Below are 17,175 nucleotides of genomic sequence, written 5' to 3' on the forward strand. Positions count from 1 at the left end.
CATTTACAGTATTCAGTACAGTATGTTATCAACTATTAAGCGTAATGGAATATTTATAAAGTGCCCTCCCTTCTAATATAAATGTAATTGTTCGATCCTCCTGAAGATACACCACAAAAATCTTGTTGATTTGGATTTATGTTAGTTAATATTTATCTAGGACTAGAATATTTTTTACAAATACGGTATCAAAGTATCAAAAATATGATAGGCGTTTAATATAAATTATTTATTTTACCTGAAACCTAAGACTTAGTTTTATAAACTTTGTTAAATCCGCCTGACACAATCCTATCAAAACAAGAAGTGATATACTACATTGATTTCCCCCACAAGGAATAGAGGGAATTCATGTTTGATCCAGGTTGTATACTCCTGTGTATGACTCACTGTTGAAAACTTCCAAGGATTTACGATCGGCTGATAAAGATCGCCACCAGGGAACAGTGGGATTTGAACTGGGAAGTTCCTGGCGGTTTAGGAGGATCATTCTATGTTTTTTATATCATCTGATCTGTAATTTCCATTTAAGTAATTTTCTCGCCTTGCCCTGTTCCTAGGTCACTCTATGAGAATCAGATTTCAAGTGTGATGCCCGGAGCCTTTGACATGAGTCCAAGTTTAACAACTTTGTAAGTCATTAATATACTAGTTAATTGAAAGTGATACATAGAAATAAGTTGCCTTTTGTGTTTTGATATAAGAATGTATTGCATCGATTTCATTTAATGTACAGTTGTCAAATAAATTATTGAATGAATTATTAAATTATTATTTTATAGCTAGAATAAAAGAATATAAGAATGTATTGCATCGATTTCATTATTATGTACAGTTGTCAAATAAATTATTGAATGGATTTAATATTAAATTATTATTTTATAGCTATTATTGATTATGATTAAGAAATATTTACACTATTGATTTTCATAATTAATAATGATATTTTGTTATTAATTCATCTTTTTCAAAAATCACCACATTAAGTGAAATTTTTATGTTGGAACAAAAGTTTAAAATTTTATACAATAATGATATTTGTTATATTATTGTAATTATTTTGTTATTTGGTACTGTTATTTTATTGTACTGTTATTGACTTTATTATTATTATTATTATTATTATTATTATTATTATTATTATTAATGTTATTGTTGTTGTTGTTGTTGTTGTTGTTGTTGTTGTTGTTGTTGTTTTAGATTATTACTAATGTTATAATTTTACATTGGTTTTGTTGTTTTATTTGTTTATATTATTTTCATCTTTACTTTTCAAATACCAGTTAAAAATCTTTTCTTTTTTATTCATTAAATCAAATTTCTCTAAAATGCTCTACATTGGTTGTTGTGACTTTATTCATTGTTAAAGGCTATTCTACTTTCACAAGAATTATTGATTTCAGAAAAAGATAATACAGCAATATTGAAGTAATAATTATAGTTTCTATTTTTCCCCCAAATGTTTGTCTTAGAAATCTACTGAACAATCCATTTATATGCAACTGTCATTTAGCGTGGTTATCGGAATGGCTTCAGGCACGTCAATTAGTGACGGGCACTCCTCGCTGCCTGCAGCCACCGTCGGTTCAGCATCTTCCACTAGAGGACCTCTCCCCAGAGGCCTTTACATGCGATGGTAAGGTTTCCTTTGTTCGTTTGGTAAACATTTCTAGAAATTAAATATGCATGAGTTTCTGCTTTTCTTTGTCTCTGTATTTGATGTTAAGGACCCACTGGAAGTATGTGATCATAGATTCTAATTTATGTATTTTGGACTGAATAAGTTAACTGAGTGTGTTATTGGACAATTTTATTATATTATGGGGATTTTTCAATTTCCAGTATAAAACCACAGGTGCACATACATACTGTAGTACTATATAGTGCAAGCCTACATGGTACAAGCAATGTCAGTTGCCTAAACAGGGGCATAGGAAATGCACCCCCCCCCCCCCCCCCTTTGCTCCAAACCTATGCTTCAAAATAATTTTTCAAAATTACAAAATATAAATATTTTTAATAATAAAATGCATCCACATATTTCATTTTTCCAGTTAATGATGACAATACTTGTCGACCCGATGTCATGTGTCCTAAGGGATGCGCTTGCAGCGGGACCGTCATAAGGTGTAGCCGCAAAGAACTCAAGACTCCTCCTCTCAACATTCCATTGTCTTCAACAGAATTGTAAGTCATGTTAAAGAAACATGTTTTTGTTCTTGTATGTTTTTTGTTAGAAGTCATCTAGATCATACTGTGGCCCTTGGTTCAGTTAACTACAAAGTGTTTCCTTGTACTATAGGGCTGAATTGCAACTTAATAGTTCTGTTTATCAAGAGATATAAAGGATTAAAGTATTAGAGATGTTTAATCTCTTTGCCCTATGCAGAACATGGATTTTAGAAAAATCCAGAACCAGAGGAGGGAATTGTGTCATGTGAACAAACCACCATCATCATCCTTGATGAGTGGACTATTGGGTGGAATTTTGAAAACATACTATACAATCAATTAATACAATTAATTAGGTCTGTTTATGATTAAGTTGAAGAAATTCATCTGGTTCTATAAATATATTTTTGTTATTTTTTCCAAATTTTCTAGGTATTTGGATAACAACCTGCTTACTGACATACCAAGTGGATTATCAAAACTCAAAAAGCTCACTACGCTGTAAGTTTCACTTTCAAATTTTATACTTGTAATTCGGTTTGTTGCTAGGTTCACAATAGAGCTACTCTTGATCTAAAAGAGAAAATGAAAATTATATCCTAATAAAATCTTTTTCTCTAGAGTCAGAAAAGTCTTCAAATTTTATTGAAATTTAAGACGATATAGACTTTGTGATCAAATCTGGAATCCTTAATAATTGAATCAAAACATTTGCACAATTATAAGGTCAAGTAAGCAATTGACTTTTAGTGAGACATGGGTAAAAACAATTCGTTTTCATTGATTTCTGAATTTGTACTCTGAAAATTGTTTAATTGAATACTAGGCAATTTTAAAGTCAATGCAAAAAAAACAGTAGGCTTATTATGGGTTTCTAAATAGGAAAGGAAACAATTGATTGTTATATTTATTGAAAGCTAATGACTTACTTAATATGAAGTATATAATTTAAATAATGAATTTTATTGAACTTTCAACACAGAGAATATATATTTGTAACAGTTTGGTGTTATATAATGTGCTTCATTTCCTGAACTCTATTAACAATGATAATATATGTCAGTAATATTAAACGGATACAGATGTTATTAAATAGGCATTTTATGATAATGCTATTAAGACATATCTTTAAACAAATGTTAATATAGCCCAGGAGGTATAAAAACTATTATTACATTACCCAGACAATTGGGGTAGTATTGAAGTAATATTTATCACTCAAACTCTTAATTTTTTTGTTCTTCTAGTGATTTGAGCAACAATTTGATTACCTATATCCCAGAAAATGCATTTGTCAACATGACCAGCCTATCAACAATGTAAGTAAGGAAATTAAAAAAAGGTTAAATTTGATATCAGCAAGCCACTTTTATTCTATCACCCATGCTGATATAATTTTTTTTTTTTTTTTTGGTTCAATTTTATTCATAAAATCTTGTTGAAAAGAGTGAAAGAAAATTTATGAGTAAATACAGTAGCAAATATAGTAGCATTATAAATACAGTAGCATTATATACAACTTTAAAAGTTGAAAGGGTAAGAGCAGTCCAGACAGTTGTTTTTTAACTCATGTTTCTAATTTCTTTTTAGAAGGTGGGAGGAGGAAGAAATTGTATGGTTTATCGCTTAACGAGAATGAAACCTTAAAGTGGTTATCTCTCAAGATTGCAATAATAACTTTTTTTTTGGCTCAAACTTGATGATGATAAATGTGGTGGCTGTTACTACGCTGCACATACTCTTGCAATTGTCTGTATTACCATAGAGAACTATAATTTTTCCATGGTATTACATTTATAGTAGCCACGATCTTTGTTATAAACTGTTTGATAAGATACAGGGTGTTGTACCTTTCAATGTTTTTTTCATTCTTTTTTCAGAATTTTAAGCTTCAATAAAGTAGGCTGTATTCCGAAGGGGGCATTTAAAGGACTCAGAACTCTAAGGCTCCTGTAAGTGTTCTCAGTTATGCATCATTTCACAAATAGCAGCATGTCATATTGATCAACGTCCCCAATTGGGCTGTTTGTGCAATATAGCTATCAAAAAGATTTAATAGCCAATGAGAGATCACGATATTCTTTCTTTGCTATTAAAATCTTTCTTTGTTTAAAAGTCCCACTTAGCCAATGAAGCAGAGTTTTAGAAAGAATTGACTCAAATTTAATTTCTCAGCAATAACTTTAGTAAGTAGATAATTGCCTATATTTTGTAATTTATTAAAGAATTATAAAATTAGGAGAATTGTGCAAAGCAAGTTTATGTAAAGCTCACATAAATGTACGACAGTAGGACATTTTACAAATTAATAAATGCGATATTGTGAATCAATTGACGGAATTTACCTCATTCTTTTGAAGGTCGAGTGACAATGCAAAATGAAATAATTGTATGAGGTATAGGAAATGTAATTGGCCAGGGAGGGATAGAAGGAAACAGTTAATCAGATAAACAACAAACGGAATATAAATGATTCGTCATGTACATTGTCATCAAATGTGTACATGACAATGATAAGATGAGGTGACGATGACCTCCACAATTATCTGAATCTGGGAAATTAACAGGTGCTTTGATGGGACATGATTGACATCTCGTCTACTAAGGCTCTATCTACGTTATCAAGTTTATATGTTACAAATTTGTGTGAATTATCCATATAAGGAGCACACGATGATGTCATATCACATCCATAGACATGATGATGTCATATCATACCCATTAGCATGATGATGTCATATCACATCCATGGGCATGATGATATCATGTCATGCCCATATATGGGCAAATCACAGTTATTTGTCACATAGAGTTTAATTATTGATAAAGTACACTTACATCACATATATATATTACTCTTGATGGTTTGATGGTATGTTTGTATTTGAAAAACAATTCAGGTTTTTTATACACTATGTGCTGTTACCTGAACTGAGCAATATCAAATTCACACTCTTAACTATCTCATTAAAAATATATTTTGACATACATATATATGTGAATTATTTTTTGCAGGTCTCTCCATGGTAACGAGATCTCGCACATCCCAGAGGGTGCATTCAATGAAATGACATCACTTACTCACCTGTAAGTAAAAAGCAGAAGATTATAGTACTTTTAATTGATTTATTGATATTACACTTTTGATTTAGCTGTAAGTATAAGTTGTAATGGCATGCTTAAAGGTAGTGGATTATAAACTTTGCTCAAATTCTTCCTGATTCAAAACTTACACATGTTTTAGGCAAGTCATTCTTGGTAACCTTGTTAGCCTTGCTCTTCGTCATCCATTTCAACATTCCTAAATTCTATGATTTAATGTTTTCTGAAGTTGTAGTAGTAGTTTAAGTAAATGTTTATATTTTTTCAGCTGTATGTATGCCTTGTATTTATGTTGGCATACTTTAAGTAAATTGAGTGAAATATGCTCAATGTATTTCCTGATTTAAAAACTTACTCATGTTTTAGTCAAATCATTCTTGGTAAGTCTGGTTGCCTTGCTCTTTTAATTAGAGATTAATGTATTGGTCCCATGTGGAAATTAGTGTTCTGTACCCCTATTAGTAGAGCACAAAAAAATTAAAACTTTTGAGAATAGTGTAGGTATGATGACCTGCCAGTGTTGTGACAATTTTACTTGTCTGCATTTTGTTGTGTCATTGTTGATTTAATTTGAATTTATTCAGAAATCACTTAATATACTACAAAAATCACTTCAAAAAAACTAATTTTAAAAAAAGATTTTCCCGGATAGCCCAAAAAGCTTAAACAGCTTATTTCCTTTGTGGATTGCCAGTTACACCATTAAGTTTTATGTGACCAAACTATATTAATGGGATTTGCCAAATAAAGCATATTGATGTCAAATCCCAGGTATTGGTGTGGAATGAGACCTCATTGTCATATTATATTACCATCTTTTTTTTGCAGTGCTCTTAGCTCTAACCCACTCTACTGTGATTGTAAACTGAAGTGGCTGTCAGATTGGGTTAAGGACGGTTACCGTGAGCCTGGCACTGCCAGATGTGATGGCCCCTATGATCTCAAATACAAGCCTATCCTTACAGCGCCCTCTAGGAAGTTTATCTGTTTTGGTAGGTAGATGAGGAACTATATATAATAGCAGTAACATGAAAATTGGTATTGAAATAAATTTCTGGTTTAACTGGTGAAACAAAATCATGAGGCTTACAATAATGATGATGTTCAAATAATTTCATAATAATGATTATGATAATGACAGTGATGGCTTGTTGCTTGTATATGATAATGATTATGATAAAATTGGTGATAATAATGGCAATGATTATGATAACAACGATGATAATTTATGATAAGGATGGTAAGTGCTTATGATATAAAAATAATCATAAAATATGGTTATCATGATGATAACAAGATGATAATGACAATGACTATAATGATCATAAAGCTGGTTGTAATATGATAATAATAATGATAATATAAAATTTAATTTACGTTAAGCCAAAAAGATAAGGGTTATTTCTCACCAGTAGCTTTCAATCTGCATTCTCAGACCTTCTTCAGCTGAAGAATAATGATGATGATATTGAATATGATAATACATTATATTTCCATGACTTAAATGTCTTTTATCTAACAGAGGGTCAAGAGGGAAGTGGTGAAGAAAAATGCGATCCCTGTTTGTCGAACCCTTGTCAAAATGACGGCATGTGCGCCAGTGACTCCCTAGGCCAATACACGTGTCAATGCGCCTCTGGGTTTGAAGGACACAACTGCGAAACTGAAACCAACGAATGTGCAGATGAACCTTGCCACAACATGGCAACGTGTATTGACTTGAAAGCAGGGTTCAGGTTAGTTATAGAATGATCAGCAATTATGAATATTGTAGTGCATGTGTGTGTGTATATATATATAATATATATATATATATATATATATATATATATAGTATGTGTGTGATGCTTGTATTTTTATCTTTATTTTAGCCAATAGAAATATTAGTCTTATTAATTTTGTAGCTTGAAATTTAATAATTATAATCAATCAATCGGCAGGTTATAGTTCATACGTTTTAATCCTTTGGAAAGTGATAACAGGCTCAAACAATTGCCTAAAAAATGTCTAATAGCAAGTAATCGCAATGAAGAAATGAACAGAAAGACCATAATATTAATAATTAAATAGGGAAGCTAATAGAAAAATTGGTCTACCTGTAGCTATATGATATTGTGTACTTATGTTGCAAGTGAACTAATTAATTTTCTCTCGCTTGTTTTTGCGTAGTTGTGAGTGTCCATCAGGCTTTGGTGGTGCCACTTGTGATCTTATTATAGACTGTCGCAATCATCGCTGTCAGAATAACGCATCCTGCTCTGTGAATGAAAATAGAGGCTACACTTGTAATTGCCAGCATGGATACAAAGGTTTGTACACAAACTAAAATTGAAAAATACAGTTTGTTATACTTGATTCATACACAAAAAACTGTTCTCCCGTGCTAGTGATAATTAGCAAGCATCCCATTTTAGTTTGTGTTCGAGTGAATGCAGATTCGTGTAAGATTAGCACGCGTCCCATGCAATATGCATGTCTGTAAAAAGATATCACTGAGGTCTGTAACACTACTTTAGATAATTACCGTGTGTCTGCGTATGCTCAAAAGGGACAGGCTTTCTTTTATTGCAGCATCATGTATAAGTTACTGTTTGTGTACCACCTGTACAAAAAAACAAACAAAATGTTATTGTCATGTATTTAATATCTTTGAAATTGTACTAATAATGTTTGAAAACTTCACCATAGGGGATTTCTGTGAAGTGGATATTGATCTGTGTGAAGCAAGTATTAACCCCTGCAGAAATAATGGAATCTGCCAGGATCTAGGCTCATTTTACAGGTATGTTCTATACTTCTAAATAGATACGGCCAAATTCCAAAGTATATCATTTAAAAGCTTCTTGTTTAATATTATTATCATCTAGAAAGTTATACAATAACTTTTTTTCATATTTAAATTCAGGTGTATATGTCCAGCCGGTTTCAGAGGTCAAAACTGCTCGGAGGGCTTCCGCGATTGTCGGTCTCGTTCATGTGTTAATGGAGGTGACTGCCTAGAAGTTGGTACGCAGTACATGTGCCGCTGCCCTGTTGGTTTTGAAGGGGATTACTGTGAAATTCCACCTATCATCTACGCAAGTACCAGCCCATGCGAAGTACACGAGTGCCAGAACAATGGACAATGTGTATACACTAGTGCCACGTCATCAACCACGTGCAGCTGTTTACCAGGCTTCCGTGGCGACAAATGCGAAATCGTTACCAGCATGAAATTCCGGTCACGCGGTGCATATTTGCAGTTTACGGACATGGACACCAGCCAAACTCTGAACATCCAGGTAGTGTTTGCGACAATTCAAGAATATGGTGTGATACTGTACCATGGAAACATTGAGCATATCGCAGTGGAGTTATTCCGTGGGAGAATACGCGTCAGCTACGATATTGGCAACTACCCTGTCATCACGATGTTCAGTCCAGAGAAACTAAATGATGGGCAGTTCCACGAGTTGAACTTGAAAGTCGCGCAGAAGAACATATCGATGAGTGTCGACAGTGGCGAATGGCAGCTTTCAAAGAGTATGGGGACCAATGCCCACTTTGACATTGATGTGAAGACCTACATTGGTGGTCTGCCAAGTGATGAGATAGAAAACGCTCTGCAACAGGTTCATGTCAGAAACAGCACCAGCTTTTTTGGTAGGTTAAAGTTGATGATTCTTCAAAATTTATATACTGTCCATTTAGCTAAAAACTCGATTAATGTGTTAATGGAGAGGTTTACACCATAACAAATTTGATTAAAATTATATATATATTTCTTTTTTACTATTGTTTTAGTTCTGGCAAACTACACAAACAATAATAATAGTAATAATAATTGTCGACTTATATAGTGCTTGTTGTAGAGACCTCTATGCACTTAGCATTATTACCACCGGCCATTGGATCAAACACATATGGAACACATACTCAGGTTCCTTGGGAGATTTCCATAATGTTGCAGCTGTAATCAGCGCATGGTTGTGTTTGAACCTACCAGGTATCCACTTGTACACCTGGGTGGAGAGAGTAAAGTGCCGTGCCCAAGGACACAAGCGACAATGCAAAACTATGTTAAATGTTTAATTATATGAGAAAAAAAATACAATAACAGCATCAACCATAAAGGTCAGGACAAAGTAATTTTTTAAAACAATTTCCCCACCCTTTGTTCTGGTTTCAGCAATGGCTTTAGATGTACCGTACTTATCACTTTTTTCAATTTTAATCTTTACAAAATAGTAATAATATTAAGTCACTTGCTCACTTAGTGGTAATAGATACGGATTTACATAATTAAAATGATATGTGACTTGTTTCATTGTTCCACAGGCTGTGTCACAAAATTCACAATCAATGGGGTCTACTACGACGTGTCCTCCAGTGAATACTCGCATAATGTAATCGAGGGTTGCCCATCACCTGACAAGCCAAACCCTTGCATGGATCACCAGTGTGTCAATGGATTCTGCCGCGAGACCAGTGACGCAGGATCGCAGTGTGACTGTCAAGACGGCTGGATGGGTCGATACTGTAACACAAGTACGTTATTAAAATGAATTATTTCTTGAGACTGTTTTAGTTCTCTAATTCTCTATGAATCTGGTATTATGCATGATTTGTGCAATAAAAGTTCCATTGGGTACAACTATTTGTCAGAAAAGAGCTGTTTAGCTTAGTTGGTATTAGTTGGTAACTCCTTTTTTGGTTTAGCATTGAAGTAGTAAAAATACTGTATCATCATTTTTGTGATCCCTGCTTGTACTGTTCTCTAATGTTTAAATATGGTGCTAAAAATCTCTATTATATACAGGTGATATTGAGGCTCAGTCTCGGCTCATTGAGTAAAAGTGAAATCTGGGAACAAAAATTAACAACTACGGTGGTTATATTGGAACAGTCCAACTATCATATCATTTAACAGATCTTTGCTACTGCTGATAGCTTGCTTCTTCCCCAAACTCTCAAAAAAAATTTCTTTGTACTACTAACCCCTTGAGCACATTCTTTCTAAAGTGAATATGAAGCCATTGCCATTTTAGCAATATTTTGTAAAACTAACTGATTTTCTTGTTATTCTTTTTCTAAAGGAACTACATGTGGAAAGCAGACAGTTACATCACACCTAGTCGACACAGATGTAAATGATGAGGAGGTATGCAGGAGTCGTAAATTAATCACCCATGCCTCGTGCAACGGAGAGTGTGGCCTGAATGATGCCTCCTGTTGCCGGCCTAGGAGAACGCGAATCAAAAACATTGAGTTTGCATGCACGAACGGAACTGTTTATGAACGTCCTGTAAGAATCGTCCGAGACTGCAAGTGTCAGTTATGTCTAGGGAGAGCCTCGTGAAAGAGATGAGGGCAGTGCAGAGTTGTATCAAAGGAGAACTTGTTCATAAACTTAAGACTGATCATAGTATTTGTAAATAATCAGTTTTGAAAAACTATCGTTTGACATCTTGGAGTTTTAGATGATGCCTATGCGACATTTGGTAATTGCACATGTGTAGGCTTGGTGAGATATTCTTACTTTGGGTCATTAGAAAAAACTTGTATCAAAATGAAGGCCTAGAGGGTGTTGTAGTGCAACGGTTAGGGCTGGTGTAAGTAATAAAGCCAGAAATAGTCTCTTGATAGCAGTTATATACCGAAATTGTATTATATGTGTATAGGCTAGGTCAGATCAGCAAATATTGTAAGGAAATGGTGAGGTTTTGGCGGGAACCCCGATGTAGTTTTGGTTGGCAGCCGACAATACCCGCTGGCAGGAAACACACTATGAGCACGCCAGGGTACAATACATATATTCAACAAATCGTTTGGTCTGAGTATAGTTATTGTTTTCATAAAGATTATAACCTGAATTTTACTACAAAATATTTTAACTTTATATTTGTTTTTCATTTGCCAATGTTTACCTTTAAATTTCAAATATCAATGAATTTTGTAACAAGAAAATAAATAATTGTGTTTTTTATACATTTGTGTAGAAAAAATATATTTTGTAAAGTTTACTCATGCTTTTCGTTTATGAAATTAACTTCAGTGTGATATTTTAAATTTGATAGTATTGTAAATCAGTTGTAAATATAGCAAAAATTATTGGGTGAATAATTTGGAATTTAGCTTATTACCTTATATGGTCATTGCCTTATAAGGACCTTGCCTTTTATGAGGCATTGTGTTAAATCAAATTTTGACTAATCTACCAAATGATTTGATAAATCCAAATCATTATGGAGAGAGTAACATAATATTATGCCAATGAATTTTGGAGGGGGAAATGGCTACTATATTAAGAGTAACTTAATTCTGATTGGTTGGAATGTTTTCCCAAAATGCATTAGTATCTTCTCAGGTGCTCTATTGTCAGTTCAACTCTATACAAAGTTTGCAGTGTATATTTCAGGGCTGGATGTATTTAAAAGAAAGTTGAAATATAGCCAAAGATTGGATTATAAAAACAGCGCCAGCACAAATTTGAGATTAATATTGATTACAAAGTTATTTAATATAATTTTTTTTTTCAAGCTATCTGAATGAAAAGAAAAGGAATGTATAATTTGTTTTTGCTGCAAACTAAGCCATGCAATTTATTTGTATTACGCTTTCTTGTCCATTTATTAGAACTTAAAAATCGGCTTAAGATGTAACCAAAATATGCACATGGAAAACAAGGTTGACTATGGTTAATATTATAATAACCTATATACTTTGAATTTGCACAATATAAGTATAGATTTATGTGAAATGTTCAAAACAAAAAACCCATTTTATTACCTCTTTTAAAAACATAGAAGGTATAGCCCAAAAAAAAATCCATTAATTTTTATGTGCGCTGAACCATGACTATATGTGCACTTAAAACATGACGATGTGTTCCTGGTTCTGTTCCATCAAGCTGCTCTCGCAGTTCAGTTAATTTACTGTCTTTCGGGAAAGACGTTTAGCTTTTGGTCAAATGGCCCATGTAGTCATTAAAAACACAATAACTGTTTATTTCTGTTTCATTACTTGGCGATTCCATTCCTTATTTTTCCTTTTATTGAAGTTAGAATGTCTTTTGGGGTATTTTTGTCAAGAAATGTCAATCTTCATAAACCTGAAATATTTAAGTAACCCTTACATTTCATTATATCTTTTTATTAATGAAATATTTCATTCGATAGATGGTAGTTTTTAAAGTGAAAACAAACAACCGTTTTAAAATTTTAAAACTAAGTGTGAAGTTAAAATACAGATGAAAAGGGTATGATATAATTTTGATATATTTAAAGTGGTGTGTTTTATTTTCGTATTGTATGTTCGTATTTGTTGTATAAGAACCTTGAATAACACTAATATACGAGCCGCGTGGTCCACATTGGTATTTATATAAAAAATAATATTAAAAACATATAACTTAACACTATATAAACTTTTGTACATTTAAATAAGTGTGTCGTATCGGTACACTCACACCTGGTGCGGCGAAACTTCAGCAGTATTTACAAAACATTGTGAACTGCTTGTAAGTGAATATGAATGGAAAGATAAGTCGCATATCGATTGACTACTGTAAAGCTGAATTTGTTCGCATTTGTATTCTATTTACTGTATTAAAATTGCATTCTGATAATTATTATACATACAGTAGTTAAGATGTGGAATAAAGTATACCTATGTAAATGAATAGATGGCTTGATTCTGCTTAATTTGTCACAGCGAAAATACATTGCACTATATCACATACAAGAATTCTCGAGATCCCGATGTCACTGGGATTTCAGCCTCTTGTGACTGCTACTCAAAACTTATCTTTTTAATTTGTGTTTTGCTTAACTCTGGTTTTTATTTATAATGTAAAGCACATTGAGGCTTTCAGCAAAATGCGCTCAATCAAATCAAGATCAAACGATTATTGTTATTATTATTATTAGTGAGTTTTCATCCTGTGTACCAGTGGTTAGGGTGGGTCCATAATAGAACTTCTGTTGTAGGGGAGATTGGAGATGGCCCAAAATTGCGCTTTTAGACCACAATATTATTACCGAATAGCAATTATTTTTCATCCGATGTACTCGTTATGATGTCTATTGACGTTTACGTAGGAACATTCTGCAAAAGGACCTTATGGTCCGTAAGAGCAGGGTAACAGGGGCTGTGTGCAGTGGCGGCTCTAGAATATAATTTATGGGGGGGCTAAGATGTCCAACTGGGGGCTAAGTATTTATGGGTGTAACTATAGCGTGCAGCGTTATCTGAGGGCCAAAGGCCAGAGCCAGGGGTGGGTATGGGGGTGTCCCCTCCTCCCAAAACGAGATTTTTTTTTTAAATTGGGACTTTTAGATGGCCGGAAATGGCTGAGATGGGAAAACTAGGCCTATTTTTTTTTTTTGGTCCGACTGCCCGACAAGCTTTGGCCGATGGGTGGGAGGGGTGGGAGCTTGAGTAGACCGATGGGGGGTGGGGCTTAAGCTCCCTGGCGCCGCCACTGGCTGTATGGACCAGTACACTAGGGTAACACCCCCTCCCCCAATCCCTTCTCGTCTCAAAAAATGTACTGGGTTCTTTAAAGTGCACATGAACCAATTGTGTACCCAGGGCCTACGGTATAGTCCTTATCCGAGAAGACTTGTTACGCCACCATGCTTGTCTAACGACATTCCTCTCACCCACCACCCGTCATCTTTCTCGCCAATGCCGCCACTAGTGAACTCGCCACCCCCCTGTTTCTGTAGGGAGATCGAATATCATGCCTGAGAGGGGATGGCAGCAAATGCACAATGGATGTTTGGCTTATTTAGCCAAACTCATGATTGGAGGCTAGAATCCACTTTTCTTTATTGAGCATAACCCTTTTTTGGATAGTACAGTTGTACAATGTTGGCATGGTGTTTTTGTTTTTGTTTTTTTTTTAGTTTTTTCCCTCAAAAGAAAGGCTACATTGCAATTTAAATGTTCAAAACTCATTGAAATGATTGGCTGTTTGTAGTTTCACATAAATCCACTTTACATAAATACGAACCTAAATTCCATTGAAATATTATTTTTGCTACTTTTACAGGCTTCCTTTATCTGCTAGGCCTATAAGGTTTTTAGATCATCATCATATAGACCTGTTTGAGTAAGAACCAAAAGTTTGTGACGCCCAGACGCGTGAACAGATCTGGATGTAATATATTGTAGCACAATTTCCTTAGGTGTCTTACCATTAGGCCTATTGGTATTTTTTGAGTTCCTATTTATGTCCATTAAGATATCGTAAAAATCATTTTACACTAACTATTTATGTCCATTAAGATATCGTAAAAATAATTTTACACTTACACGAATCTACACATGATTGGACGAGGACTTATCACGCTACAAGAGCAACACATGTGAGAATGTATTATTCAAATTACGTTAATACAGTTGTAAAGTAATAATATTTTACAAAATTTTGCCAAAGGTGGAGTTGTAATCTTGGTTATGCTGGATTTATCTTCAGCTTTTGACACGGTGGATCGCCGTATTCTTGTGTAAAGGCTAGGTACCTACTACAGAATTATAGATAACGCTAACAGCTGGATTAAAACGTATGTCGAAAATAGGTACTGTAAGGTTACTGTGGCTTGGTTATGTTCTCACACGGCTGCTAACGGTTAGCAGGATCCGGAACCTGCTAACCGTTAGCTGCCGTGCGTCTTTCTGAGCGGGTAAAATAATTATACAGATGTTGGTAAATAGCTATACAGCTACAGCTATTTACTTCTTTATGGAGGGGAGGTTCAATTATTCAATCATTTAATTTAATATTAATTTTGGCTTTCAAGTTTCGCCATGGAGTTACAGAGCCAGAACATTCAAGCGGTCATAATGACGATAGGACGCATTTGTGTGGTGCAATGTATCTGTACCACAATGGGCGTTTCTTACTCAGTTCCATATAAAAAGAGAGACGTACTGTATCCCCAGAAAATAATAGCAGTTTATTACAGTATAATACTTTCAGCTTATTCGATATTTCTCATTTCTAGGCCTATTCTGAAAATTCCCAACTCTTCTCAACACTTGTTATTCTGACTTCAATAACTGCGAGATTCAAGTACAAACCGTATTTCACTCTGTAGATTTGATGACAGGTCTATAAATAATGTTTTAACCTCAGGCCTTTCGAACGCACATTATTGAAAGTGTGGTTAGTACTATACCATGACATCTTCTTTTACCACTAGAGTAAAATAATCCTTTTTTTTTTCTTTTTTCTTTTTTTCTTTTTTACAAATTGTTTAATCATGGGTTAATCATAATTTTTCTTTCAAAACATTTCCTTCCTATTGAGTCATCAAAAAGGCTAAAATCACACAGAAAGTTGATTCGATTTCGAAAGAGATAGTTATTGACGAAACATGGAATTGGTAATACTACTGTATTAACGGAAAAAATCAATCTATAACCAGTCAGTCATATCAGAGTTCAGTAGGCATATTGCCTGATATGCCTACGTAAAATATTGGTAGACAATGCATTCTCGGTTAGTTTGTTCACCTCCGCCACCACCACTGTGTGCTTCAACTCCGGAGAGTGACAAACGACGTATCAAAAACCCCTGAACAGAACTCCTATCACCTTTGATATATTTATAGCAGTACTTGAGATTCGGTTTACATTTTGTAAGCTGACTAGATAAACTAATTAATTATACCCGCCAATTCATGTGAATACAAAGAAAAAATCTGTTATCGTTACTAAATTTTCTTCCCATGAGTCTTTCTCTCCTTCACTGGTATAGTCAGAATTATTTCTTGGCTACTTTTGTTTATGGAATCATACAAAATTGGTATTATACCACACAGAGTGAAGAGAAAGCATGTCGCCTGTTTTCTTTCAAGTATTTAAATAGCTCATGACAGTTAATGATAATCTAAGAAACACGTGATCCTTGCTCCTTTTATATCATAACTTTTGAATCTCATTCAAATACACCTGTTTTGCGTAAATATTATTTTAGCTAATTAGTAAAGTGTAAATAAATAAAGAAAAAAACAATAGTAGCGAAGGTTATATTTAGGTTGATGGTTGTCAAAGCTTTTTTCTCTCTTATGTGGCAAAAACCATCATCAATATCGTTATAAATTCATAATTGAATTTATACATTTACATCTATAATAATAATAATAATTATAATAATAATAATAATAATAATAATGATGATGATGATGTCAGTTTCTATAGCGTCATAGCCGCAAAAATGCGCTCATGGCATTGTCCCAAGTAAAAAGATAACTGATATGGGCCCTAAAGTAATTGATTTTGTACATTCTTTTAGCTGTGGGGTAGCCTTTCATTACCCTCCTCTTTTCGTGGTTTTCATATGTTTTTAATCAATTCTCTTTTTCGACATACATAAACACATTTTCTTTTTTTTACATATTTTCTAGAACTATGATACAGTGAACACAATCACTGTGTTACAGAATATCAGACACAGCAAACTTGTTTAAATGTTATGTCAAATCTTGATGATAGCGGGCCTTAAACCTACTTCAGTTTTTTTTGTTTTGTTTTTTTTTTTTTTTGCACCGACAATTAACCCATGGTCTCAGAAACTACAAAACTCTTCAGCCAATCTTTTCTGCCTCGTGAACAAGATATACATGACCATCACATCCTAAAAGGCTTAAGCCTAATTGGCTCCCTTTTTGACAAACTCATCCTCTTCAAACTTTCCTTCTCGCAACTAATACTGATGCGACCTTTATACATATTTCCAACAGGAACTCTACGCGAAACAACACAATCACAGTGACTTTTTCACTATGGCTTAGGCATGGTAAACATTATATCATTCTTTCCAAATTTCAACTTTTTCCAACAATTTTGGGAATAAAACTATCTTTTTGTTTATTAATAAGTATTGATCACAGTGTATTGATATATTACATTTTG

The 17,175-nt window shown here is 33.8% G+C and overlaps 1 protein-coding gene across 4 annotated transcripts in view; it reads left to right on the forward strand.

The window, feature by feature from the left end:
* LOC117123561 (slit homolog 2 protein-like) overlaps positions 1–12,934 on the forward strand; it is a 101,557-nt gene extending 88,623 nt beyond the window's left edge. For all 4 annotated transcript variants that reach the window (XM_033269535.1, XM_033269536.1, XM_033269537.1 and 1 more), the window contains 14 exons: positions 561–632; positions 1,473–1,636; positions 2,055–2,187; positions 2,605–2,673; positions 3,420–3,491; positions 4,053–4,124; positions 5,188–5,259; positions 6,103–6,266; positions 6,797–7,010; positions 7,444–7,583; positions 7,963–8,056; positions 8,180–8,916; positions 9,592–9,801; positions 10,350–12,934. In XM_033269535.1, coding sequence (XP_033125426.1) covers positions 561–632; positions 1,473–1,636; positions 2,055–2,187; positions 2,605–2,673; positions 3,420–3,491; positions 4,053–4,124; positions 5,188–5,259; positions 6,103–6,266; positions 6,797–7,010; positions 7,444–7,583; positions 7,963–8,056; positions 8,180–8,916; positions 9,592–9,801; positions 10,350–10,612 — 2,476 coding nt within the window. In that variant the 3' untranslated portion in view covers positions 10,613–12,934. The remainder of the gene's footprint in view (positions 1–560; positions 633–1,472; positions 1,637–2,054; positions 2,188–2,604; positions 2,674–3,419; positions 3,492–4,052; positions 4,125–5,187; positions 5,260–6,102; positions 6,267–6,796; positions 7,011–7,443; positions 7,584–7,962; positions 8,057–8,179; positions 8,917–9,591; positions 9,802–10,349) is intronic.
* Positions 12,935–17,175: the final 4,241 nt, after the last annotated feature.

This window comes from Anneissia japonica, unplaced genomic scaffold, assembly GCF_011630105.1.
Source record: "Anneissia japonica isolate Jap-2015-1 unplaced genomic scaffold, ASM1163010v1 scaffold287714_len2871179_cov188, whole genome shotgun sequence".
In the NCBI taxonomy this organism is placed as follows: domain Eukaryota; kingdom Metazoa; phylum Echinodermata; class Crinoidea; order Comatulida; family Comatulidae; genus Anneissia; species Anneissia japonica.